Source organism: Condylura cristata, unplaced genomic scaffold (assembly GCF_000260355.1).
Source record: "Condylura cristata isolate star-nosed mole 26May11 unplaced genomic scaffold, ConCri1.0 scaffold00007, whole genome shotgun sequence".
Classification (NCBI taxonomy): domain Eukaryota; kingdom Metazoa; phylum Chordata; class Mammalia; order Eulipotyphla; family Talpidae; genus Condylura; species Condylura cristata.
Genome location: NW_004567108.1, coordinates 18,349,532 through 18,377,164, shown reverse-complemented (window position 1 = coordinate 18,377,164; position 27,633 = coordinate 18,349,532). Strand labels below are relative to the sequence as shown.

General features: G+C 37.9%; 1 protein-coding gene across 3 annotated transcripts in view; it reads left to right on the top strand.

Annotated features, from left to right (window-relative positions):
• The window catches only part of DAB2 (Dab, mitogen-responsive phosphoprotein, homolog 2 (Drosophila)), a 48,343-nt gene that overhangs the window by 7,016 nt on the left and 13,694 nt on the right, over nucleotides 1–27,633 (top strand). For 2 of the 3 annotated variants that reach the window (XR_001145206.1, XM_004678106.2), the window contains exons 2-9: nucleotides 18,813–19,003; nucleotides 20,550–20,689; nucleotides 21,637–21,735; nucleotides 23,658–23,789; nucleotides 24,281–24,361; nucleotides 24,781–24,807; nucleotides 25,017–25,070; nucleotides 25,475–25,537. Coding sequence is in view for 2 of the 3 variants with exons in the window: in XM_004678106.2 (XP_004678163.1) it covers nucleotides 18,913–19,003; nucleotides 20,550–20,689; nucleotides 21,637–21,735; nucleotides 23,658–23,789; nucleotides 24,281–24,361; nucleotides 24,781–24,807; nucleotides 25,017–25,070; nucleotides 25,475–25,537 (687 nt within the window). In the remaining variant the exon portion in view is untranslated. The remainder of the gene's footprint in view (nucleotides 1–18,812; nucleotides 19,004–20,549; nucleotides 20,690–21,636; nucleotides 21,736–23,657; nucleotides 23,790–24,280; nucleotides 24,362–24,780; nucleotides 24,808–25,016; nucleotides 25,071–25,474; nucleotides 25,538–27,633) is intronic. The other variant, XM_004678107.2, reaches the window with a different exon arrangement.

Here is a 27,633-nt window from a genome sequence, read left to right as displayed (position 1 = left end):
CTTGATTAGCTGCTAACTTATTCTTTAGAATTTCTGATTTCCCTAGCTGTCTAAAGCTTCCAGTGACTAAAAGCTGAAAGGTAGATGAACAGACTTACCTGATGCCTTCCAGAGGACAGCAGTTGATGCCTTTGAGAGATTTAGAGAAAATGACAATTACTCAAATTACGTAGAGTTTTATAATGAAACAGTACAGATTTGTGTCCAAAGAGAGAACAGGACTTGGGTGTGATAGTGGAGTAGGCCTTTAAAAGATTGTTGGAAGTCAATTCAGCAAAGGCACAAGAAAAAGGCACCTAGACAGAACATGTAAACAAATCATGCAGGCAGGCATGTGTCCAGAAAACACTGCCTGGTCAGTCTGACCAAGAGAAAGGCTAGGTGGCAGGAAGTTAAGAGCAGGAATTGTTGGGAAAGGAGACATGTTTGCATTGGTCCTTGGATGTCTGTCCAAGCAAGAAGTGAGACCTTTATTTGCTAAGTAGCTCTTCTTACTACTTTGGGAAAACAAAATGCTTACTCAAAGAAACAAATCTACATATATTGGTAAGATAAGTTTGGAGATTTCTCAATAGTTGAAGAAAAATCTATATGTCATGAGAAATCAGTGAAGTTGAGAAAAGTTTTACCTGATCACATAAAAAGAAGCAAGTGGAAAACAAGTATCACCACTAGAGTTCTAAGTGTATTGTTCTTTTCCAGACTATATGGTGCCTCGAAAAGTAAGACCAATGATTATTTGAGCTCAGGACTTCATTAAGTAAGAAGAAGTCCACAAGGAGGGCAACAGAGATCACGGAAAGTGTAAAAAAAAGGGTTGGGCCAGTAATAGGGTGGTGAAGACTTCCCTAAGGCAATGTCCTTGAGTGGAAATGAATGATGCATCAGAAATCCTGAAGGTGATGACTGGAACTATTATAAACTAGGGAGGCAAAAGGTTAAGGCATGGTGGTGTGTGTGTGTGTGCAGTTATAGGCACTGTTTTATATTTATAAAGGACTTTGAGTCTCTGTGGTGCTGTAACCATGAAAAGAGGAACTGAACACTGACATATGATTAGTACAAAGTCAGAAAAGCCATGAGTATGGTCGACACTACTATGAACATTCAACCATAGAACCTCACTAGTCTCCTACAAGATTCATATTGGACTCTTGAGAAATTTGAAGACTTCATCCCACAACTTTTGTAGCTCAGTATTATTTTCAGTTCAGTTATTCTATTATATTAAGAATTATCTCTGTGATGTATACATAAATATGAAAATAACTGTGCTATGAGTTGGCTGAGATATGAGGAGGGGACAAGGTGTGTGGCTCAAGGTAGATGGCTTCTTTGGATGCAGAAAGTTGGCGTGGTAATGAAGTAATGTTGGAGGAATGTTGGAACTAAGGGAAACAAATTAGTAGGGGAGGGAGGGGAAATATGGAAGTAGGGGGTAATTAAGGGAATAAGGCCAAAGGTTTGCCAGATTCAGCAGATACCGGAACAGTATAAAATAAACAGATAAACTCTTAGTTTTGTGCTAAGCTACCCAAAATACTGCTATGGGTCATTTAGATGTGTCCATGTACAAACCAGTTTTCTTTTCTTGTTTCCAGAGTGATGCATGTGTTCAGCTTTTTATACCAGAATTCTCCAGACAAAGCAATGTAACCATATCTGGTTTCCAACCTACACACTCATTCTCAGGCAGCCCATGCTTGTTGAGGGCTTATTCTTTGGAATGACAGTAAAGTCCACTCGGCTGACATTGTCCCAGTACTCCTGATTTTCCCTTGCTCCTGCCCTCGTAACTAACTTGTGCTCCTTTCCTAACGAAAGACATTTGTAGGTCACCTTGGTTACATTTTCATAATTTTGCTTTATTTAATCTGAACTCAGTAGTTTAACCTGATCTGAAGGTGGTACTATCGTACTCTCTGGAAATCTGGGCATTAAGAGGGTTTCAGAACATGTTTGGCTCCAGAATGTAGAGAACCAGGTCATCTCTGAATTGCTAACATTTCTGTTATGTCAGGACTGAATGTAGAAGGAATTCAGTGTTTCTGACTGATGTTTGTGGAAACCGTTGATTTAAGTCTGGAATTTAAGATAGTATCATTAGGAAATATCATTGATATTCCTTAATAAGCTAATACATCACACAATTCTTTCCTCACACTGGCTCTCTTCCAGATTGCAGTATGGATCCAGGAAACTCTCAGACATTAAATGTAAATATTTCCCAACTAATTAATGTCTTCAGTCCATATCATAACTTTAAAACTGTCTGTTCCAAAGGTAATGAAGCTCTTAAGACACAATTTGCATCTTTTCATGGTTATATAAATAAGAAAGCAATTACTATAAAATTCCATGAAGTAGTATTAATTTTGTTCTTATGAAACATTATTAACGATAGGGAAATTTTCTAGCCTCATCAGAAACCTTAGCTCTAGCTGTTAAATATTACTTGCTTATTTTCTCTCCCTTACCTATACTGCAAGTCCCCAAAGATAGTATTTATTTTGTCACTTTCTCCATGTCACTTACTGAAAGGATAGAAAGAACTGTACCAAGGAAGTATCTGGTTAAAAGGTGAGAATAGGTTTCTGTTTCTTACACATTTAGAGTAGTATCTATTTTGTCATTTTCTCCATGTTACTTTATTACAACCTAATAAAAGTGTTTGGTGCACATAGTAGGTGTTTGATTAATGGTAACCAGATAGCTAGGTAACCAAGTGACTTAATTCATACTTGTTAGCCACATTAAGTATAACCTATTATAAATTGAGCAAGATGGAAAACTCAGCTTGCCTTATCTGTTGGTGTGAGCAAACAGTTCCTTGTACCTATTTTTCTATTTTAAGGTTATTTCTAATGAGCAATATCCATATGTTACTCTAGTTTATATCTACTCACAGCCTGAAAAAGGCAGGCAAGCTGTTACTGAAATTCTCCAGATGGTATGGTCTTTTCAAGTTCTTGTTTTATCTTTTACTAATGATATACCCATTCTATGCTACAGCTACTGGACTTCTACATGTAATCACCTGGCTGATAATAATTGTAGTGATGAATAATTTTTGACATGATATTTCATCCAAGGACAACTTATTCTCCTTCTGTTTCTCCTGTTGGAAGTATCTATGAAACTGTTTACTGAGGAACTAATAAAAATGGAAAAGTAGTTGAAACCTTTGACTCAGCCCAGGAAATTAAGTTTATCCCTTAAGACAAATTCTTCCCAAGGCAAAGAAGCCTGTTTTATTAATTTGTGTGTGCAGCTATATTGTGGGTAAAGATATGACACCCCTGGGCTCTTTAAAATGGTTAAAGTAGGTTGTCAAGTCACTGTTCCTACACAGACCCCAGGGGTCCAAGAACCCCGATCTGACCAACCATACACCATAGTCTCAGCAGCTTTCAAAAATTCTAGCACAGAAGAGTTTTTTTTTTAAACCCTAATTACCATTGGATTCAAAGTTTGCTCTTCATTGTATAACATATCAAGAGATTTTCACAACAAAGCTGTCTCATGGATAATTACTGATGTCTAAGCCAGTCACATGGAAATTTTACTGTGGCAACCTGCTCTACCTGCTTTCAAACATGTTCATGTTCACTTTGTAAGTTCTCCTAACTTTTGAGTTTAATTCAGGTAACTGAATCCTAACACTGGTTCATCATTTTGTCTTTAGACTATACATTTACCTACAGTCCAGTATACATTACTAGATCTCTGAGGAATTTAATTGTAAAGACACGGTTAGGTGTATGTCACCCTTATACCATGCAAATCTTTTCTTACCCTACACCCACCTTTTAACCAGCTTATTCCCTTGGTACTGTTCTTACAATCCTGACACACAGGGACATGGAGAAACATACAAAATGGGGAAATGCTCTGTATTCTGCTTCAGACAAGGAACTATAATGACATGACCACTTGAACTGATAGATGTAATTGACAAAAGGTGAGGTATTCCTATGGGTGTTCACACTTCAAAATATCATTAACTTATGTGTTTTCTTAAAATTGACAGTATGGGATTTTTTTTTTTTTTAGGATGAAACAGATCTTAGAATGAAGGCTATAAGATATAATGGGCTTAGATTTGTTTTAAGCCACCTTTAAGAAACTTAATTTATTTGAAGTTTGAGGGTCATTGAGCATCATAGCTTGGCAAGATAAAATAACCTTGAATCTGACATTTGAGATTGTTAGAACTTAACCTTACCATTAAAAAGGCTTTGTTTCCAAAAGATTAGCCAATTTTCTTTTAAATGACAATAACCGGCAGTGTTAAATCACTCAAAGTGGCAAGAATGTTCAACTATCATACTACAAAGCTATCTGACTCTTTGATGCCATGGTCCTATAATCAAATTTGTCACCACCTTAACCCCTAACTATTGCTCAAAACCTCAAAGCCTTCCCAGTGTCATCTAGACAAAATATAGTTTTGTAAACCCACCCTAATCCAGTTTGACCTACCTTCCAACCTTTACCCCTGGTGTGACCAGCCCAGACCTTATATTCTAGCCAAGGTGACATAAATATCATTTATGTATTGCTATTAATACTCTTTCTCAAATATATTCTCTAGCTAATGTACATTCTACCTATCTAAAGAACTAGTTTAATTCTCTTTTTCCAGTATTGTTCTAAAGCAGAGACATTAAGGGCACATATATTGGACCTTCAGTACATTGGTTAATTTGTTTGCTTGCTGTTTCTATTCCAGTCAAAGAGAGATGATGACATATTCCCCCTAGGATCAAATGTGAGAGTCTGAGCCTCATACCTGAGTTATAATAAGGGTATTCAATATACAATAAACAAAGTCAATAAATTTAACTTTTGAAAATATACTAATCCTTCTGTGTTTCTAAGAAATCTATTCAAGCCACCCCAGCCTGCATTCTCAATCTACTTTATTTTTTCTATGACATTTATTACCGCTGGAAGATTATAATCCATTTTTGTTTCCCCTGTGACAGTGTAAACTCTATAAAAAGGAAAGATCTTTACTTTTCTCACTGATGCATCCAAAGCTGTAAAAGGGTACCTGGCACACAGTTGGAACATAGATTGTTCCATGAGTTAACATGCTAGTGCTGATCTGACATTTGGGGTAAACTGTGTTCCCTTCTCCTAATGACTTGGAGGCATCAAACAGTCTTCATTCTACTTTCAGCATAAAATGGTTGTCAGTATTTGAAGGCCTTGTATTTGGCTTGGCTTCAGAAGAAAATCTAGAGTAACTAGTGATTCACCACATGCATAGTCCCTAGCTCGGCAGTGTGAGAGGGATGACATACTCTATATGGCATCTGTTTATTCCTCTTAAAAGAATGCCCTAGATGAGATGCAAATGTAGAGTGGAATTTAGGGTAGATAACCTCAGTACTGGACAGACTAACTCTGAGAAAGAAATTTTATTCACATCACACTTATAATAATTAGCCCTAAAAGCAGAAGCTTGCTTATTTTAGAGGAACTAAGAAAACTTTATTATTACTTTGAACTTATTTATATGCTTCTAAGTTTATTAAGGAGTGACTAAAAATTACAATGGTAAATATAGTCCTAAATTCAAGTTTTATACACTAGAAGGCTTCTGTGGGTTTAGTAGGGTTTGATTATGATTGTTTTTTGTTTTTGTTTTTCTTTAGAGGATTTGTCTTTACCTCCTTGTCTACAATACTAAGTCTTTTTAATAAAGATTGGATTAGGAACTTAATAATGGCTTTCAAAGAAAACTTGTCTTTCCACAGGGCTATAGAGTTCAGTTAAGGAAACAAATGATCTAATTGCATTCTGTGTTGCTAAAAAAGCCTATATAATCAGACCAGAAAACAGCAGATGCCACTGTGGAGTGAATCTGTCTAAATCTTCAAGGACTAACTCAAGTTACTTTTATTTAATGACTATAATAGGGATCATAAAGAGATCTACAGATGGAACTCCTAGCTCATCACTTACATCTATCCCAGGTTCCTTAAGTATTTCAGTGTCATTTACTTAACAGGCACAGAATTTTGCAATAGGTCATTAATGGTTCAGAGAACAGACTAGATTGCTCCAAAAGCTAATGAAACCTTTTGCTTAAATATCACATTTTTTGTGAACTAACCAGAGAAACTTCTTTTACAATGAATCACTGATGTTGACATTCCTGTGTAGTCTAACTAAAAGGCCTTTTGTAGTTCAATATAGATATGAGTATCTCATAGCGGGCCGGGAGGTCACAATGGAAACCCAACAAGGCTGCAAGTGGTAAGAAGCCATGGCTAGTCTATCTCATGCTGGAACTGTAGACCTAAACCCTCCCCTTGTCAACCCCCACTGTGATTTGTCCTCCCTATGTGAAACCACATAGGGGTGTATGTGCTCAACAGTCCTGGCAGAAAGAAGAAAGAACCCTCATCCCTTTTGCTTACTGTGGGAAAGTCTCTTTATTATAAGTCATGTTCTTTTTAACATTTATTTATTTATTAATACAGACCTGGGGTACAGGCCAGAGGTGGAGGAACAGTGAGAAGATTCACCAGAGACAGCGCCTGGGAGCAGAACCGGCAGATCCCTGAGGGGACAGGAGAGAGAGGTCTGCTGTGCCATGTGGGCCAGCTCTGGGGCAGGAATCAAACTCACACTGAAGCGACTGCAGCTGGCTTGTAGTGCTGCATCCCAACCCATTGCCATTGCAAAACCAGGGAGGGACTGATAAGTCAGTTTTTAAGCACTCTCTTGCTCTACCCAAGCCTCGATGACTGTGGTACCAGTGATTGAACAGGCAGTTTTATAAAATAACTTGATGAAAAGGAAAACTATTCAACACAATTTTTAACCAAATCTTTTAGAAACAGAAAACAAAATATAGTTCATTGTTTTTTAGCATAAATATGAAGAGTGGAGTAATCTCACTACAAGCTTAAATCAAGCTCATTGAACATTACACTCTAAAATTATCTGCAGTTGAAGATAATTTTGAAAATATGTTTTAAAAGATGCAAGCATAGATTCAATAAGTAGATCTTTGTAGTCTAGAAACCCAGAAAAATTTAGATTATCCTAGTGCATAAACTTATTATTTCATATAAATTACGCCCTTTGGAAAATAACAATTCTTTTGGTGCCATATGAATTGATTTGTTTAGTTAATTCTTGTATTGATTTTTAAAATATCTAAACTGCACGTTGTTCAGCTAGCAGTATAAGATTAATAAGAAACACCATAATGCGTGGAATAAATTTCACATTAATATAAAGTTAACACACTAATTCTTCAGTCTTGTAGAATAATATCTAAATCAAAAGTAAAAAAAAGAAATTACATTGGACTCAGAGGGAAAATATAGCATTTTTCTAGGCTCCACAAGTCATGATTAGTGCCATCTCAGGCATTTATCTTAAAAAAGAGAGAAAACATTTAAATTTTGAGCCTTTGAAAATGTTGTCTGGCACTGTTTTCTTAAATATCTTGTTTTATACATAGTTGGTACAAATTTGATTTTTTTCTCCTTTCCCCCAGCCCTGGAATGATGTTAATGTTATAGGAGAAGACTTAACAACAACAACAACAACAACAACAAAAAAAAAACTAGTAGCATGTGTATGTTAGAAAATATTCAGAGGCTCTTTAAATACTGCAATAGACTTTTAAAAAATCTATACAGATTAAGTAGATACTTGAGGTCTTCCCTTTATTCTTTGATTATGACATCCCAGAAGGAAGCCCAGTGAAATATCTCTTTACTTAGTTATCTAAAATATCGCCATCGACTTTGGACTTATTTGTAGAAATCACTTGAATGATTTGCCAAGAGGGTATGGAGAAATTGACTTAGATTTTTTTACATTAGGAACAATGTCTAATGTTTGGGATAAGATCCGAGTGACATTTTCCTGAAGACTATTATGTATAGGTTCCCTTGAATTACTCTTCCAAATGTGCTCTTTGTACTTCCTGATCCCCATGGTGCATGTCTAGACATGGTCCAGGAAAGGAGGACAAGTTCTTGTTGCTGACTTATATGATGTGATAGGTAGAATATTGTTGACATTAACTTGGAATAGTATCTAGACTGTATGAAATGAACACTCTTTCACCTACTTAGACTTTATAAGCAAAGTCTGGTATTAAGTGGTAATTTTTATAATGAGAACTTTCCCTGCTCATCTATCTCTGCAATTCAAGAAATATGTACACCTGTTTCAATTCACTGGAATATTTGATCTTTTGATACAGTTGCTTCAGTTGTGCGGCAGTTAAAATTCTCAATCTGTTTCATTTAGTATGAGTTAATGTGCTGTCGTTTAGAAATTACCTATCATTCAATTTTAAAAAATGTATCCATTTATTCCCATGCACTTACTTCATCTAACATCATTTCCCCAAAAGAAGATAGAGAGAACAGTGACAGAAAGTGAATTTTAGTTGAAGGCTATTGTGCATGTCTGTCACTGCACAGTTCTACGGAATTCTTGTGCAACTATACACACAATTTCAAAGCAGATAGGCTAGCTAATTTGGAACTGTTTTTGAGATTAAATTTTTAAGATTCAAGTGGTATTAATATATTGCCTTTAAGAATCCAGAATAAAAGTTGGCATTTCATCCTTCTCTCTTGTCTACCAGAAACTGATAGTGCATAAAGGTTTCATATATGGTAACTTGTGTAATTTTCCCAGAAACCATAATTAAGCCAATAAGTCTATGTTCTTTTTTTTTTCCTAAGAACTCTCCTGGCCTTTTAGATTGCACCCTGGAAACTTCTTAGCCTTCAGTGCACTGGACTCAGGAGCATGAGTTCTGTCTAGCAGAGTGCAACTTCTCTCTAATGGACATATCAGAAGGAAGTCCTTTTTTAATTTTAAGTGATTTCTTTTCCCTTCATCTTATTTGAATGGATCCATATTTTTCTAAGAGAAATTAGCTAACTCTTGATTCAGAAGCATTCTTAAAATGATCATTGACATATCAAGGACCAAGGTAATCGTGGATAGTAAGTAATTTTTTTAAAGATTTATTTATTTATGCATACAAAACTGAGGTTCAGGCCAGAAGTGCAGGGGCGGTGAGAGGATTCACCAGAGACAGAGTGGGGAGCAGAACAGGCCCACTGACGAAGTACACTGCTGAGGGGAGCAGCAGGCAGGTCAGGAGAGGTCTGCCGCACCTTGTGGATCACCTCTGGAGCTGGGATCGAACTCATGCTGAAGTGACTTTACCTTCTCAGTGCTGTGCTTTAACCTACTATGCCACCAGGGAGGGCCCATGAGTAGTAAGTGATTTTAACAAAAAATTATTCTTAGCATGAAGGTTATCAAGGCCATCATTATTCTAGGAAATGAAGTCCAGAACACCATGTTGCTGTGGTTATCTTGCCCAAAGAGAATAGACCATATCAGACATGGACATATGAGCCAATGGCAAATTTCTCATAAATGGTTAATACCTATTTTTTTTAAGGTTTCCATGATGAGCGGTGGCAACCTGGATTTTTTTAAGATTTTTTTTTATTTATGCATACAGAACTGGGGTACAGGCCAGAGGTGAAAGGGGTGAGAGGACTCACCAGAGACAGAGTGGGGAGCAGAACATGTGGATTGACTGAAATACACTGCTGAGGGGAGCAGTGGGGGAGACAGGAGAGGTCTGCTGTGCCATGTGGGTCACCTTGCTGGCTGGGGATCAAACTCGTGCTTCATTGGCTGCTAGCTCCATAATTCTGTGCTTTTACTCATTGTACTACCAGGGAGGTCCCAAGTTAATACCAGTTTCAAGAATACATTGAGCAAAGGGCATATTCTCCTGTAAAGATCACCTTGAACCCAGAGACAACATGTAAAGGATTAGAACATGTAAAATGATCTTGTGCTTAGTTTATATAACTCCGGAAACTTCTTTTTGCAGTTTGGTATATATACAGCAATATAAAAAAAAAAAAAAGGAAGTTTCACCTGTCTGTGTACAATTATACTCACACCTCAGTTTGACTACTCAGGACTAATGTTATAAGGCAGTTGGGATCTTCTTCCTTTAAAATCTTGGAAACACAACATGATTCTGAAACATGAGTTGCAGAAAGGTACAGAAACACTCAAGCAGTGGCTTTGAGAATTATTGAAAAGTGGAGTCTGCCTGGAAAAGAAACCACATTGGGATTTAATATAATTCGGTCAGGCTATTAAAGAAGAAACCAAATATCAGGCAGTGTTTCCTGTACTGGAAACACAGGAGAAGGAAAGTTTAAGATTACTTACCTGCTTTCCAAGAGCCCTGCTGTGGTATATCATAAAATAATTCTACTGGTGTATATGGCTCTTTATTTTGAACTCTGTGTTAAAATGCTGATGCTTCTAAATAACATGATCATTTAACTGTTCTAATATCCACATATTCTTTCAAGATGAACTTTGCAATGACATTTGAAGACAAAGTAGAATGTTTAAAATGAAATCACAGTGGGACTGGGATGTGGAAACTGATGTAGCTGAGGCTAGCTGTGTTGCACATCACATTGACAACCCACAGTCAATTCCTGGGGGGAAAAAAAAAAAAACTTGATGCTGTGTGTTTTAGAAAACACACTGGTAGGTTTCATTTGGATGATGTTTTTAAAAACTATCTTGGAACTAGGAAGAGGAGTTTGTTTGTTAGAAGTACCTGATCTAACTTGTGTAGGATGAACTTGAAAACAGTGCAATATTTTCTGGTCAGTTTGAGTAAGAAGATGAAGATATGAAAATAGTGTTGAAAAGGGAATGACCAGTGTCATCATACTGAGTTAGGAGTCAAATGGTGTGGTGACATCCTTCCCTTCACCCTGACTCACTTGCCTTTTGATTGTCTTATCCAGTAAGAATCAGGCATAACACACATTGTATAATTAGATGACAAATTTGAAACAAAAACATGTGTTCACCTTATTTTTGTACCAGTTTTGTACTGGTTCTCTTCAAATCAACTCCCCAAAGCCATGCAGTAAGGCAGGTAGTATGATATACTGTTTTTTGTTTGTTTGTTTGTTTGTTTACCAGCCAGTAGTATAGAACAGGAAGTCACACCTCAGGACTGGGGAGAATGATAGGCTGGGATGCCAAAGTTGAGATGGCTGCACTCTCTAATGTCAGTGAATCTACCCCAAACTTCATTTGTCCCTCTTCCTAAAAACTCCCCATCATCAGAAGACCACAGGCATATGCCTACACTGCTGTCTTCTAAGAATCTGGATCAGATGTGGAGGGATTCTAGACTCAACCTTCTATTAGAGTGTGTTTTAGTTCATATGAGCACACGAGTGTGCAGCTTTGCCAAGAAGCTAGATCATATTCTGATTATGATCACTGTCTACTTCTCCAGCCCTAGCAGAGTTATGTTCAAACAAAAAATCATTATACCAAACCAACTGAGTAATAGGATTGTAAAATTGGTCATAACTATAATGATATTTCAGCTCAACTTGTGAACAATTTTTAAACGTTTCTAACAAATTTGTTGCATTGCCCAGTTTAGAAACTAGTCCCACATTTGAATTGCTTTAAGTTCCCTTTTAAAGTTTGAGCTCTCCTAAATGCTCTGCATTATTATGACATTCTTCAGCTCTAAAAGGACTTACTGATTTTAAAAACAAAACAGGTGGAGGTGGGTCAAAATTTAGAGAGGTCACAATAAATCAGGACCAACCCAAGAACTCAAATATCTTCTCATGCATAAACAAAAACGCCTGAAAGATCAAGTACTTAGTAGTAGAGAATGTACTGAAATAAATATGAGTTCTTTGATTTGCGATGTATCAAAAACCTAGCCAAATACTTTCTTCTGAGAAGCCAACCCAATATTAATGATCAGTGTGGCAAAATAGGACTCCTACTGCATAGAGAAAAGACCAATGTACAATTGGTCTTTTGGTTCAGAAAACAGCTGTGAAATTCCATGCTCAAACTACTCTGAGAAGATATATTCTTGGTCTATCTACTAATTGGAAGATTTTCTTGAGTCAGATTCTATGGATTTTATTTAGCCTTCTTAAAAAATAATTAAAAAGTAATTTTAAAAATTTTAAATAGCTGCCATTAGCATTTACTTGAAAGTCTAACCCACTGAGTATTTCTTTGAGAAATTTAAGATTATTCAAGTAGACCACTGGCCCTCAGACTTTTCAGTATGTTAGAATTATCTGGGACTCTATAAAATCTCTTAGATCTCTCCAGGTGATGTAACCTAAACCTTCAAAATTGCCTGGTTTGAGGTTTTGCACTCGTTGAATTGCAATAACACTACTTTTCCACTGCACAAGTTTAAGCATATTTAGAACATACGAGGCCACTATGTGAACAGCTAGTTGGGGAAACAGAGTGATGCAGTACTTTAGTTAGGCAGGTGCAGGTAAGTGTGGGAGTGTGTTCAGTAGAAGATGGGTTCTCAGGAGAACAGGACTCTACCTTGCCAGTGAAAACCTTTCTTCGTGATCCTGCATCAAACCCACCCCAACATGATTTCCCCAGGCAGCTTTGTTGAGCACTTCTGTGTGCTGAGCACTGAGGTCTCTACCTAAGTCCTTGCTGGTTTCTCATATCAACTCCTCAACCTATAGTCCTACTATAAAGGGAAAACGAATATTAGCTAAGATAAAACTGACAGAGCTAGAAAATAATGAAAATGTGTAAGTCTCCCAAGACGGAACTCTTAGCTGCTATGTTCTCTCACCTTTGCTCAGAATTTACTGTGTGGGAAACTTGTAACTCTGGTTTGACACGGTTCCAAAGATAGAGAAAAATTGTCTTTTCTGGGCGTTTTATGTCCTCCAAGACCTGCAGCATCCTTCTTAAGGGTTAAAAGCAATGGCACAGACTTCCTGTAAATGCCTAACTTGTATGTATCTCTGTGAGTCACGCCTGTCTTGTTGCTGAGGCCCCTACAGCAATGTCAGCATTTACAGGAAAATTTCGTAAGGACTCCTCCTCGGTGTGCATTAACAGCATCTCATTTCCCTAATTAAATAGGCTGCAAAAATCTTACTACTCAAGTTGGCCTTTACAAACTAAAACAAGCCTCCCTATGAGCCTAGGGGTCTCAGCAACTAAGAGTAAAGCATTTGACATTAATTATCAATAACAACCTGACTTCACTAGCAGCATCCTTTATTCTGCAAAGGCTACTTTGAAGATAGTAGCGAAGGCTGTTTGCTACCCTCTTGGACCCCAAAGTCTGCCTTAGAGGTTAATATTTCACATGTCCTAATTCAACACCTCCGCTGAGACAGGCATCAAGTTCCAAAGGACACAGAAGCACATTCCCTAACAGTACAAAGTACTAGGTACTCCAGCTGAAGCATTTATGTTGTTTTGTTCTTGCCTCTCCTTAATTATCTTCCCTGTGTCCATTTTATTCAGCTCTTTCTGAAAAGTTAACTGGTACATTAAATTCAATGAGATTATGCTCATTTTGAAAGAGAGTTATTAGGCATAGGCTAAAAATCAGTGGGGTTTTAAAACTAAGAGCAGCAGCATGTATATTTAAAAAGGGAACACAAATATTCAGTTTTGAGCTCAGCAACTCATGAGTGTATGGCCTTATGTTAGTCTAGTAACATCCCTGTTATTTTTTTAAAGATTTATTTATTTATGAATATAGAACTGGAATTCAGGAAGAGGTGCAGGGGAGTGAGAGGATTCACTAGAGACAGAGTGAGGTGCAGAACAGGCCAAGTGATGAAGTACACTGTTGAGGGGAGCAGCAGGTGAGAAAGAAGAGGTCTGCTGAGCCATGGGGGTCAACAATATGGCAGGGCAGGGATCAAACTCACATAGAAGCAGCTGCAGCTAGCCTCCTAGTGCTGCGTTTTAACTCATGTGCCACCAGGGAGGGCCCTCAGTATAAATATTTTGAATGTTTAGGAGGTGTTGTTCCCCTAAATGTTAAGAACAGATTTGTTAATATTTGTACAATGGAGCTACCATTAAATAGCCCTTAACTCAAGCTTTTCCTTTCATCAGCATTTTGAGACTCAGCGAGTACATTCCTCCCTGCTCTGTACAACGAGGGTGAGAAGGCAGGCTGGGCGGGAGATGGCAAACCTGCCTCATGGTATAGCCTTCAAACCTTGGCATCACTAAGTAGTATCACTACTGATGCTAACCCATTCCTACTGATGGAAAGAGGAAGCTAGAATAAGAAGGTACTAACCAAATCCATCCCTAAAGACACAATTTGTCTTTATGTTGGGTACTCTAGGCTTCAAAACACTAGACATCTTGATTGGATCACTTCAAGGGTTAAACAAATTAGAGCAGATTTTTACAAAGGACATAGCCATCCTAAGATGACTCATGCATTTTCTGATATGTACTTCTTAGAGCCTTAGAAACCAAAACAGATGTTGCAAGCGCCCAAATCTCTCCCAGTCAACTGACTCTTGTGCCTTGGAAAGGGGAAGTCCCCACATTCTTTCTAGGAGGCTTGAAAAACCCAAGTTAGAGCTCTTTACTCAAATGAAAGCTGATTTTATTGACTTAGCAGAGAGTTAATCACAACTTTCTGTCCTATGTTAGGTGTTAAGAAGGAAATAAATCTTGTCATATTTCATCTTAAACTCCAAGCCTCTAATGAAGGAAGCAGCCTGTCCCTGTGAACTAGAATAGTCAGCTAAGCATAGTTGGGAAATTGTTCATGTGACCTTTGGTATATGCTTTTTACTTTTTCTTTATAATCCCTGCCTTATGATAACAGCCCTGTGTGTGTTTCCTGATTCATTTTGTGTTCCTTGATGAAAAGGGTCCCTGGATGGACCTCAATGAATGAGAAAACAATGCATCCTGATTGTTCTAAAAGATTTGTTCCCATTTATAAAATAAAAAGCAAAATTCAGTTATTTTGCTAAAGCTAAACCATAACACAATGTAATCTAGACATTTATTCAACAATGCCCTATAGGAGAAAGCAATCAAAGGAAATAAAAGGATTTCTTTTGAACTTCAGTTCCTTTTCCATGCCCTATTATTTTTAAAATATCAATTCTTTATAAAATCCACTGAAAGTTTTATGAGAACAGTTGACATTTCTATAACATTGTTAGAAGGATTAGCATTTGAATTTCAAATGTTGGATTTAACTGAATTACTCTCTGTAGAGGGCTCTATATCTGGAAGCAAGACTACTGTGTCCCACATGTCAAATGGTAACTTGGATTTTTAGCAAGTCTGTAATGAGAGATTTGCTCTTCCAACCTTGGACAAAAGGTGCATGTTTATCAACCTGGTTTTTGCATAATTGGATGTCTACTTCTGTTAAAACCGCTCACAAGTCTTTAACATTTTCTCATATAAAGGCATTTGTCTATCATTTCAGGGAACATAGGGACATTTTAAATTGCCTGACCTCCCCTTGGTTATTTTTTTTTTTAAGATTTATTTATTTGTGCATACAGAACTGGGGTACAGGCCAGAGATGCAGGGGCAGTGAGAGGATTCACCAGAGACAGAGTGGGGAGCAGAACAGACTGACTGACAAAGTACACTGCTGAGGGGAGCAGTGGGTGGGTCAGGAGAGGTCTGCCGCGCCATGTGGGTCACCTCGGGCAGGCAGGAATCGGACTCATGCTGAAGTGGCTTTAGCTTCTGAGTGCTGTGCTTTAACCAGCTGCGCCAGGGCCCTCCACTTGGTTATCGAAGCTCCACACGTACATACCTTTTCTTTAGAATTTGTGCTGGAGAAGATTTTCCCTCCATTTTCTCCCCTTGTCCCTTGTAACTACTCATCCCCAAACAGTAAGTAGACATAGTTAGAAGGTAGTAATAACTTTAAAACAACCCTAGTGTTGTGAGAAGTTGTACCTAAGTATCTGAGGAGAGATGTTTTTCTCTGTAAAACCAAGGTAGTATCACTCACTTTAGAACATTTCCCGTTGGCCCAGTCTTCCCACACTGATTCATTACTTGGTCTAAATTTCTGAATGTGTTATGTATTTTACAACTTTATGACTAACCACACACCATCATTCCCCCTTCCAAACTCTTCAAAGTACTGGGTGACACTTCTTAAATGCCTTTAAAATATTCTTACTCTGGAATAAACTTTGCCAAGTCTAATGAGCTAAGTCTTTCCTCTCATAAATAACACCACACAGAAAAATAAAATATCAGATTTCAAAGATGATCAACAAACTTATGCCAGGTTATTTTTCTACCTAAACTAGAAGAGCAGCAGGAAAATCTTCAGGGAAAGATCTTACTGGCAGTCTTCAGGGGCAAATAGACAATTGGGATGGACAAGATGTGGGAGATAAACTCAGGAAATATTAAAAGATAGGAAGTGTAAAAGAAAACATGCCCTAAAATACATGAGTCACTTGATAGATACTGGAATACAGGAGTGAAGGGAAAGGAGTTTGAAGACATAGAGGAGCAAAATATCTAAGAGTCTCTTATGCAAAATAAAAGTCTTAATTTTTGTCCTAAAAGCAAATGACATTACCACAAGAAAATTAAGAAGTCTTCGAAAGTTATTCTAAATTTTAGAAAAATGTAATAACTAAAAAAAAAAAAATCCTGATCATCCCAATTCAGCAAGCACAAGCTATGGGCTGAATTCCAGAATGTCATGGAAACAAGCTTGGAAGAGTTTCACAAAAAGGTATAGGTGACTTAGGTATGCAGTAGGACACCCCCAAAAAGGGGAAAGCCAAGAAATTGGATTTAGTCAGAAGACTCATCCAGTAGCTAGAGTTAACTTTCTGAGACTAGAGTAGAGTAGTCCTTTGAGAAGGGAATAGGCAGATGACAAATTATCAAGAACTAGATCATTTAAAACACCAGGTGATCGTCTATCCCTGTCCTGGGAGTCAGAAGTCCCACAGGAAGATGTCAGCAAGGTTTGCTTCTTCTGGAGACTCTGAGGGTGAACACTCCAGGCCTCTCTCCTAACTTCTGATTGGACATTGGCACTTGGCTGGTGGATACACCAGTCCATTCTCCCCCTCCATCTTTACGTCACCTTCCCTGCTTGTCTCTGTGTCTGGAATCTCCCATTGTCTTTCTTCTATAAAGTTATCTGTTATGGGATTTAGGACCCACATATAAATCCAGGATAGTCCCAAATCAAGATACTTAACAAAAATTGCAAATACCCATGTTCTAAGTAAGTTCACTTTCACAAGTTCAGGACTTCAGACTTAGCCATATCTTCTCTCTAGAGGTGGTGGTAGAGGTTGTACAGGTATATGACAGAACATCCTCTGTTGCTGGAGTGAGGCTTCTCAGTGATTGTTCAGGGTAGTGCTAGGGGAGTCTGGCTGTGCAGACAGCCTGGGGTAGAATCAGCCTCTGCTTCACAGCTGTGTAATTTAATACTTTTCTGTCTTGACTTTCTCTCTGGAAAACTAAAATCATCATACTTACATGGTTCTTGCAAGTTTTTTGGAGTGCAGACACTTAAAAAAAACATCAGCTCATGCTCCCCGGCTCAGTCTGGAATAAATAGGGCTTTGAGTTCTCTTTCATCAGGTGTCATTGAGCCAAACTCAGGACTAAATCTCCAAATGAAATAGTTCAGACAGCATTGGTCATATGTAGATTGACATATTTATGTATGCATGTTTTTTTTTAAAGTCTAATTACACTGTAAGTATATTTAAAGATGATGGGGGGAGGGATTATGTACTGACTTGCAGGAAAACACATTGACATTTATGAAGCAAACTCGGTGCCAAGTAAACAGACTGAAAACTTGAAACTTACATTTTTATCATTTAAATATATAACTAAGTATATAAAAGCCCATGCAGTGGATTTGGTCTTTGAGTTAAAAATCTCAAATAAAAGGGTATTTTCAGCATAGCATTAGGAGGGCTTTTTCTGGGTAGGAGGAGAAATCTCCATGTAAACTAATGTATGCATGGACAGTCTTAACAACATTTCAAAATAGCAAATGGTTTCTCTTTGCTTTTGGTCCTTAGTCCATGTAGAAAGTGAACCTTTGTCTGGGTTCCCTAAAATTGTGCAGAAACTTTGATTCCTGGGAGGTGAAAGAATCTTTTGAATGTTAGTTAACTTCTGTGTGCTTACAATGACTCTGCATTTTTTCTGTTTTTTCCTCCCCTGACTCACAGGGGAGGGAGCTTGAGGAACACACATCACAGCAGGTTTGAGGCTAGTCATGCTAAAAAGGAGCAGAAAATGTTTGCACTCTATGAGTTGATACCCCACATATTCATTCATTCTCTCCCTGCTGAATGGAAGTGTTCATGTCACAACAGGGTTCCTTTTCAATTCTGCTGCTTGGACAGAGTAAGTACAGAAACTCATATGCAAAGTCCTAACATTTGAAAAAGTGTTTTCCAGTATGAATGACAATGCTCGCAACTCTACTCTTGCTTTTATAGTTAAGTGATGGTTTGAAGAATTGAATTTTCTAATGCTCAGTTTCAGATGCCAGTTGCAATCCTACCAGGCTCAGCATTAACTTTATTTCTGTTTGGCTGTTAACCCTTATTTTCTACATTTGACCCATTTTGATCTCTCTCGAATACTGGATTTATTTGCCAATGTTCCAATACATACTGCTCAGTTAGATACTCATTAAATGGTACCAGATACTGATGGCGAAAAGAAAATCTGATATGCCCCTTTTTTCATTTTAGAAATTACAAAACAAACAACTCTACCCACTCTCCTGTTTTCAGAATTCAGTCCTGTAGAGAAGAAAGAGCCAAATGAGTCTGAAAAACAGTAGTCAAGAATCACTAGTCAAAGGACTTTATGGCATAAAGTCTGGGATTGCCGTGTTATGATCTCTTTATGCCTCTAAACCCGGCCTGCAGGTGTCTGTGGTGGGTGATGTGCATTTGAGACATCTCAACTGGGGACCGCCTGGTGTCACTGAGTGTCCGCTGCTGTGAGTTCGCTGCCTGCCTCCTTACCATGTCTAACGAAGTGGAAGCCAGCACCACGAATGGTCAGCCTGAGCAGCAGTCTGCAACGAAAGCTCCATCCAAGAAAGAAAAGAAGAAAGGTAAGGAGAAATCCCCTAGAGGCTAATGAGGGTGTTACAGGGCAGGGAGAAGGGCACCACTGAACCCCCAAACCTGCCTGCTTTATCTAATGGGTTCTCCCATCCTCCACATCAAGATAAAACATGTAAGACTTTTAATGGAAATGAACTTTAATACAATGAGTGTGCAATGTAGAAAAGACAAAGAATCTAGTTTCTAAACACCCAGAGTTACCCATCCCCTCGTGGGTAAAAGTCCACCCAAAAGGGATTGGTCCAAAGCAAGTCCTGAAAGCTGCCATGAGTCTAAAGCACCTTCTGGCAGAAAAGGGTCAGAAATGGCCAGACAAGTGTGGGAGGAAAAGAACAAAATCGAAGTGAAGGTAAGCGCTGCCACAGGGAATCTCCCCACGGGTCTCTCACCCACATCGACCAGTTGGGGAGCAAGAAGCAAGCACAGTTTCTCCACATGTCTCTGCTCCGTGTGCCACACTCAGGTCTCCTTCTGGCCTCCATCCTACTTCCTTCCTCTTCAGTCTCCTCTCCAGATTCTTCTCTCAGCTCAGCTCCACCCTCCTTCTGGGTGGGGCCCAGAACCTGGAACCTCCCCTTTGCCTGGGGACCCTGTTACAAGGGGAGCTAATACAGCTTCCGCTGAAGGCATCCGGAGTTTAGGATCAAGAAAGAATGGCTCTGCTTGCCTCAGCCTCAGCTTAGTCTCAGGTTTTCTACTTAAGCAGCTGGATTAGCAGAGGAAATGGGTCCCTTCCATACGTCAGGAGACCTACCTCTGAATCCGGTGGTCGCACCAAGAGAGGCATTGCCAGGAAGCTTTCAGAACACCTTGCTCAGTAAAAAACACAGCTATCAGTTATTCTATGATTATCCTTCCATAAGCTATCTACCACTTTGCTTTACTGAAGTTGCCATTTTGTAAACATCAAAACTTCATTGCATAAGAACATCTTTTTTGGACCTGAAATTGCACTAGAAATCTCCAGACTCCTTATTCCATACCTTGAAAATGTGTGCAGATTAGCCAGTCTGCCTTCCCCTTCTAAGCTTTATCTAGAAGGCACAGACCTTTCAGAGAAGCAACAGAAGTTATAAAGATGGGATAATTACAGTACGGTGTTTTGAAGTATTTAATCATAATTTCCTCTGCCTTGTTGACAGTGAAAAATATTAAGTACGTTATGTGGTGACTTATTTTTATGCTTAAACATACTATTACCTTCCTTATAGTTGTTTTTTTAAAAAGTCTTTTTAAAAATGGTGATAAATATCCCCCAAATACTCCACCTCCCTATCCCCATAAATTTCCCATAATTCAATCCATGTTCCACCTTTGAGAGTTTACTTTCTCCCTGTGTTCATGCCACACACAGAAGATTATGCAACATGATTTTACTCAAAGAAACGAAGAATAAGGCAGTGTAGGATACAGTATGTTTACTCAGTTGTAGTATATTCATACTACTTACATTTGGACAATATGTATCTAATTTGGTCATACTGGCTGATATTTAAATACAATTATAATTATAAATTTTCTTTCTCTTCTCAGGCTCTGAAAAGACAGATGAATATCTCTTGGCCAGATTCAAAGGTGATGGTGTAAAATACAAGGCCAAACTAATTGGTATTGATGATGTGCCAGATGCAAGAGGTGATAAAATGAGCCAAGATTCTATGATGAAACTAAAGGTAAAGGAGGAAGGGATGTTTTGTCTCCGTCTTAAGCAAAAGTTTAACAGGAAATATTCCCACTTAACTAGCTCACAGTTATTTGAAAAGAAAATTTTTCTAATTAGTTTATAACCCAGGGGCTAGATACTTTTTTCTCATTTTATAAGAAGCCATGCAAGTCATGTTTTCAGTACTGTTCTAGAAACCTGATTACACCAGGCATGGAATGGCCCTATAGATGCCTTTCACCGTGGACACACTCATATTTGAAACCCTGGACCCTTCAGGCAGAATGCAGGACTCGACCTTGAATCTGGTGTACTCAGTCAATCCTACAGGTTTTTGAATTTTTGAATCCTAGTTCTCTCACTATGTGACACCAATGAATCAAATAAATAATACTTGTTAGCTAAAATAAGGTCTAGGAGGACCCACTCTGAAGATCTTCTAAGCCATTCCTCTCATGAAGGACTATTTTGAGGCCAAGAGAACCAGAACAGCACCGTGGCTCACGTAGCCTGGCGGCGTGTCCTGCCTTCTGTGACACCCTGCTGTCTCTCAGGATAGGGTGAGATCTTTCATAGGTGGAAGCCACGCTGAAAACAATGTTCACTGTCTTTTAAAACGATAGCATGAGGTATATTATAGGGCACTTTCTTTCTCAAGATTTATTTATTTATGCATACAGAGCTGGGGTACAGGCCAAAGGTGCAGGGGGTGAGAGGAGTCACCAGAGACAGAGTGGGGAGCAGAACAGGCAGATCATTGAAGTGCACTGCTGGGGGGTGGGGGGCAGCTGGCCAGACAGGAGAGGTCTGCTGCACCATCACCTCCAGGCCTGATCCAGCTCTCTCTGAGGTGGCTGCTGCTTGCTTGCAGTGCTACAGCCGAACATGATTTGCTAACAGGGAGGGCCCCTTAAGGCACTTTTAACTAGATTTTTCTTGTTTTCCCAATCTTACCAGGGGATGGCGGCAGCTGGTCGGTCTCAGGGACAACACAAACAACGGATATGGGTCAACATTTCTCTTTCTGGGATAAAAATAATCGATGAGAAAACTGGGGTAAGAATTTACTTTCATAGGAGATCGTTAGAAAATGATGGCTGTGTTCACTAACACACTTGGCCCCTTACTTCAGGCATTTTGAGATTCTTGAAACAATAACTCAGCTTGCAAACATATGTTTATTGGACTCTTTCTCCATGTTTGCATTTAGAGTGATTTGCAGTGACAAATCTATGGTTGATAAAAATTTATCCTAAAAGAATTCTTTCAATATTAAAAGCCTTAATTATTGCTTGATTTGTCAAAAAAATAAAAATAAAAATAATTCACTGACACCTTTCTGACCACCGGAATCTGATAATTTGCTACTTAAACTCCAGCTCCCTTTCTTCCTTTAAAAAATTCTGTAGAGAAAAAAAAATTTTTATATAAGTTTTCCTGAAGTAACAGACAGAAAACAAGAGTAAAAGGTAAGGAATGAAAACATCCTGAGATTCCTACCATATTTTTTAACTGACATGAACCTCAGATAGTGAATGTGAGTCTCCAGTCTGTGAGTACAGGTATTCTGTAAATATCACGTGGGTGCTTTATTTTGACCCAAAGTAAACAGAACTAGATTAATCCTAACAGTGTGTCATGCTCTACATGGGTTTCATTCCTTAGTTAATATATTGAATAATATATTGAGAACAAGTAAATGTATTGACTAAAGCTAGAATATTACCTGTAACACATCTACCCTTTTTTATTTTATTATTATTCTTTCTTTTGCTTTCCTCCTCAGGGCAAATGGTGTTACTCTAAAGATGTAATCTCGCTCATTTTTTGCGCTTGCTGTTTCTGTCGTAGTTAAACATTCTTGCTTGCTTAGTGTGTCTCCTATCAAAAAGCTATCATACTTCATATCTTCTTGATCATTTTTTCTCTATTCCACAAATATCTTGACATTCACCCACTGATATTGTCATCTCTAGTTCATTTTCATGACTATAGAAATACTCTTATTTCATCAAGGAGTAGAAGATCTCTAACCTCTACTCAAGGGTGGGAAGTTCTCCAGTCACTATTTCTCCCCATCCTAGAGACACCCATTTCCTAAAGCCCAAATTGCATCATCCAACATAGAGCCCCAGCCTCCTGCTCACCCCTCCTGCTGTCCACAGGCGCCACAGTCTCCATTCTCTCCGGTCTCTTGACTTCCCCAAGCCTATCAGAGAATGGCGGCAGGTTTCCCTCAAACCTTCCCACATACCCAGCATAAACTTGTCAGTGGCCTTTGGTGTTTAGAAACAAAAGTCAAGACACATTCTGCCAATCTACAAATACCTTTGAAGCATTGAGTCCTACTTTGTGCTTCAAAAGATCAAAAGAAAAATTGATGAAGGAATAAAGAAAACGTGCTACTAAGCCAGTGTAACTCTGGGAGCCCGTGTAGCTCTGAGATAATGATGATGGTCATTGGTATGAGGTTGAGAAATGCTTGATGTCAGCACGTGGTCACCTCTAGAATATGCTGGACTGTACACTGGCCACTGAGTCATTGTTCTTTACCCCCATGGTGACTCTTCTTGCTAAGTTGTGCTGTTTGCTTGAGTTTGTCTTTGAGCTGGGAAAGTAGACTTACTTGAATTTATTTAGGGATGTGTCCCCGTCTTCACTTTAGAAATTCTTGACCTCCCCTATGCTCAGGGTATCCTTGCTATGCAGTATCATGTCTTTGATGGAGAAAGAATGAAATATCAATATTTTAAGAAGGAACATTTTTACCAACGTTTATTTCTACCCTGCTCCTTGGGGAGTGCTTCCCAGCAAGGATCAATGTATCTCTAGCTGACTACCAAAGGCAAAAATATCTTTCTTTAAATGTTTTCTTTCTTTCTTTTTTTTTTCTATATGCCTAGGAATCTGATGCTTGTTGTACTACCTTGCAGATGCATTCTGGTTTTCTCAATAAATAACTTTATTTCCTTTTTCAGGTAATAGAACATGAGCATCCAGTAAATAAGATTTCTTTTATTGCCCGTGATGTGACAGACAACCGGGCATTTGGTTATGTGTGTGGAGGAGAAGGCCAGCATCAGTTTTTTGCCATAAAAACTGGGCAACAGGTACGGCCTAAGCCTGTACATAATCCTAATTCTGAAAGCAGCCTTGTCCTCATAGTAGATGTGAATGACACTCAGCGAGCGTTCTTGCTGGAATTGATCAGAGGTGGGAAATAAACAATGATTCAGAGGATGACTGTTTTTATTGGCTTAGCACATCTATTTTAAATGTCATTAATATCCATGTTATGTGTGACTCAAGGAGTATTAAAATGGACTTTCTCATAAGGTCAATGTTGATTTTACAACAACAGTGAATTATTCCCAGAAACTAAGGAACTTGGCAAATGACTGTGGTACTTTTTGTTTTGTCTATAGACTCATCAACCCTGTTATCCACCATGTATCTGGGGATGGGGTGGTGGTGATAACCCCATAAACGGGGGGAGCATTAATAGAAAGGAAGGAATTGATACTGATTAAAATGGATGGGGAACAGAGGAGAGAAAATGAGAAGATTAAGATACTGATTAAGATGCTTTTTCTTGCTTCAGGCTGAGCCATTAGTTGTTGATCTTAAGGATCTTTTTCAAGTTATCTATAATGTAAAGAAAAAGGAAGAAGAAAAGAAAAAGGCAAGTAATACCTTATATCTACCTAAGAAACTTAAGACTGTATCTAGGATCATGTTTGAGTGTTAGGTAAACAGATAGCCTGTCTAAAGATTTGGCTTCTATGCAGCTCCTCAAATGATAGAAATGTGTTGTCTGTCTTCCCAGTGGACCAATGGATGGATGGGGGCACTTCTCATTTCTGGTCCCTGACTCTTGTCTTTAGTTCCTGGAACATTCACATTTATTCTAAGGAAATACAGAGCTACACATACCTCAATTTATTTCCAGTATTGATCTGAAGAGGGGAGTGGAGATATAGGGCAGAAATAATATGCAAGGTTCTCCCCTTTTTCCTGGGAAGTCATGTGTATATTATTCTATAATTGAATGTTCTTTCACTGTAATTGCTAAGATCACTGAATTTGTGTCTTTCTTTTTAGATGGAAGAAGCCAACAAAGTAGAAGAGGTAAAGCTGCATCTTTACTTCTGTACCATGTGCATGTGATGCATATAAGCCCTTGTCAGCTACCTACCCAAGCACCCCTTCTAGCTCATTACTGTGTATTCATGATGGAGATGTACAAGGGAAGGATTGGTGCCCAAATCATAACTGTTTAAGAAGCTGTACTGCAGGAAGTTAAATTCTAAACCCCTAAATATTTGCCATCTTTTCAGAATGGGAACGAGTCACTACTGACTTTTGATGAGCAAGCTAACAAACTGAAATTGGTATGTATGTGAGGTCTTATGACTAATATTTATCTGAATACGAGTTCTACTTCCTATAGATAATGCTAATGCCAAATCTGTATTGCATCTATATGAAAATTCAATAGCAACATCTAGTTTCCTTCACATACTATAACACGTCTATATCCAAAATAATTTTTCTAGTAGACATATCTAAATCTAATCTGAATACCTTTCTAATAGTATGGATCAGATGGATTTGTTTGGGGACATGTCTACACTTCCTGACCTAAATAGCCTAATATCAAATCGGCATTAGTTAAATGAAAATCCAGCTGTGACAATATTTTCCTAAACTTTTGTTTAGGAAACAATTATTTAAATATACAAAGTAACTTTTTTTTAGTAGATACATCTGAATCTAATTCAAATACTTTTTTAAGGGTGTGGACCAGATGGATTTGTTTGGGGACATGTCTACACCTCCTGACCTAAATAGTCCAACAGTAAGTCTCTGTTTTTAAATTTGCAATGTAATAGAAATGGCATCTTTACATCAAATTGGCAATTACTTGGAAATCTTGATTATCTCACTAAAATTTGGTGACTGCTGATTTTTCTACAGAAAATGTAAATGACTACTAGAACAAATTTACATCTTAAGTCACCATTGTAACCTACCAGCCCTCATTCAGACATATTAATATTGCTCAGAAGTTAAATCTGAGCAATAGGTCAGGCAATGTAGTCCTTTTTGATATGATATGGGATCCGAAGGAGCTGAATAGTAATCTTTGGCATAAGCCTATTTGAAGGAAGTATGCTTGTTAGATAATTCTTTGTAAAGCCTTCTGGCCTCTTTTTTTCTTTTCCCCTTTATTGGTATTTAGCAGCATAAGTTTGGTGTGATGTAAGAATTAAAACAAACAAGTTATGTTTAACAAAATTGCTCATTCCTTACAAGCTATCATAATGGATCGAATTTTCTTAATTTGAGCTGATCCATCACAACTCTGTGAGAATGGAGTGATATTTTCCTTTACCAATAAGGAAATGGTGGTTCAGAAAGGAACTTATTTACTACAGTAAGAGATCCAGATTCAAGGCTTATGACCAAGTGCTCAGGCCTTACAAAACAGACCTCAAGTGAAATTACCTATGTGACATTTGGAACAATGTCTTGCAGCTTCTATTATTTATTTAACAGTTTCTTGAGTACTTGCTCTTAACAAGGCACAGAAGTGAGTGAGATGCACAATGGCAATGACCTCATGGAGTGTATTATCAACTGGAGCACCCAACATTAAAACAAATCAAAAAAGCCCACAATTGATGTTAATTACAGGGTATTATTATATGACCATTTAGAGGCTTGAATAATGCCTGAGTAAGTGAGTTTTGGAATGTGAATAAGAGATAGCAATAGATGAGCATAAAAGACGGCAATAATTATACTTAGGAAAAGGATATCAGTCTAGAGTAATGGAGAGAAATTATCCCTCTAGGGGTCTATATCAGGAAATTGTCAAACAAACATATATGACTAATGTGATGCAAATGCAAACAGCCAGATATCAAGACCTAGGTAAGAGTCTCACTTCCCAAAGTATTGCAGAGAATACCAGAGCTATGAAACTTCACTGCATAAAATAAGTAGTAAAAAATGTTAAAATAAAAATAAAAGGATCAATGAAATGCAAGAGGACCAGGGGCTATGTACTCTCTTCTCAGCCCCAAGCCCATGAAATTTCACAATGCGTAACAACTTTTTAGAGGCCCTACAAAGCCTGCAATATGGAAGTCTGCTTAATATTCTTTTAAGCAGTAGGGCTTGTCACTTATCTATAGAAACTTTATTTTCCCTGTTGGTACCATTCTAAGGACAAATTTTTTGAAGTACCAGATTAGGTAACCCTGAAAGACCCATCATAGCTATGAGGTCCTTTTGATTCCTAGGTAATGTTGTCCTCCATAATGACCTCCCTCCCCAAAGTGAATCAGAATGTGTATTCCCTGCTTTCCATGTATACCTAACATTCAATCAGTAATATCAAAAGAGATCAAAGAACTTAAAATAGGAAGTGAAATGTGAATTCCAGGCAAGGAAACTCTATTTACCCTTCTATAGTTTTCTAGAAAGTTCTGAAGAAGGAATTAAAAACTGCATGACTAATTCTGTTTCTCATTTATACTAGAATTCATTCTAAGAATTTTAATTTAATTTATAGAAATAAATGTAAGTTTTAGGTAAACTAGTAATAAATTAAAATAATAAATACCACCAAAGGAGATATTACCTGATAAGTAAAGAACATTAACAGTACACATTATATATTGGTTGAAATTTGTCAGTTTATACTTACATATTTATTCCATGTACACAGGTTATAAATGGACTTATCTCTACATATCTGTGAACATGTACATTCAAGTCCTACAATAATTTTCTCAAATATATGCTTAAAAGAAAATAAATTACTTAGACATAAATTACCTATTAGTGGTTCCTTGATATACCTTGTTTCTCAAATTTTAAAAATAGTTTCAGGCATTTCAATTAAAGCTCACCTTGCAAACTAAGTGGCATCACATAGAACATAAT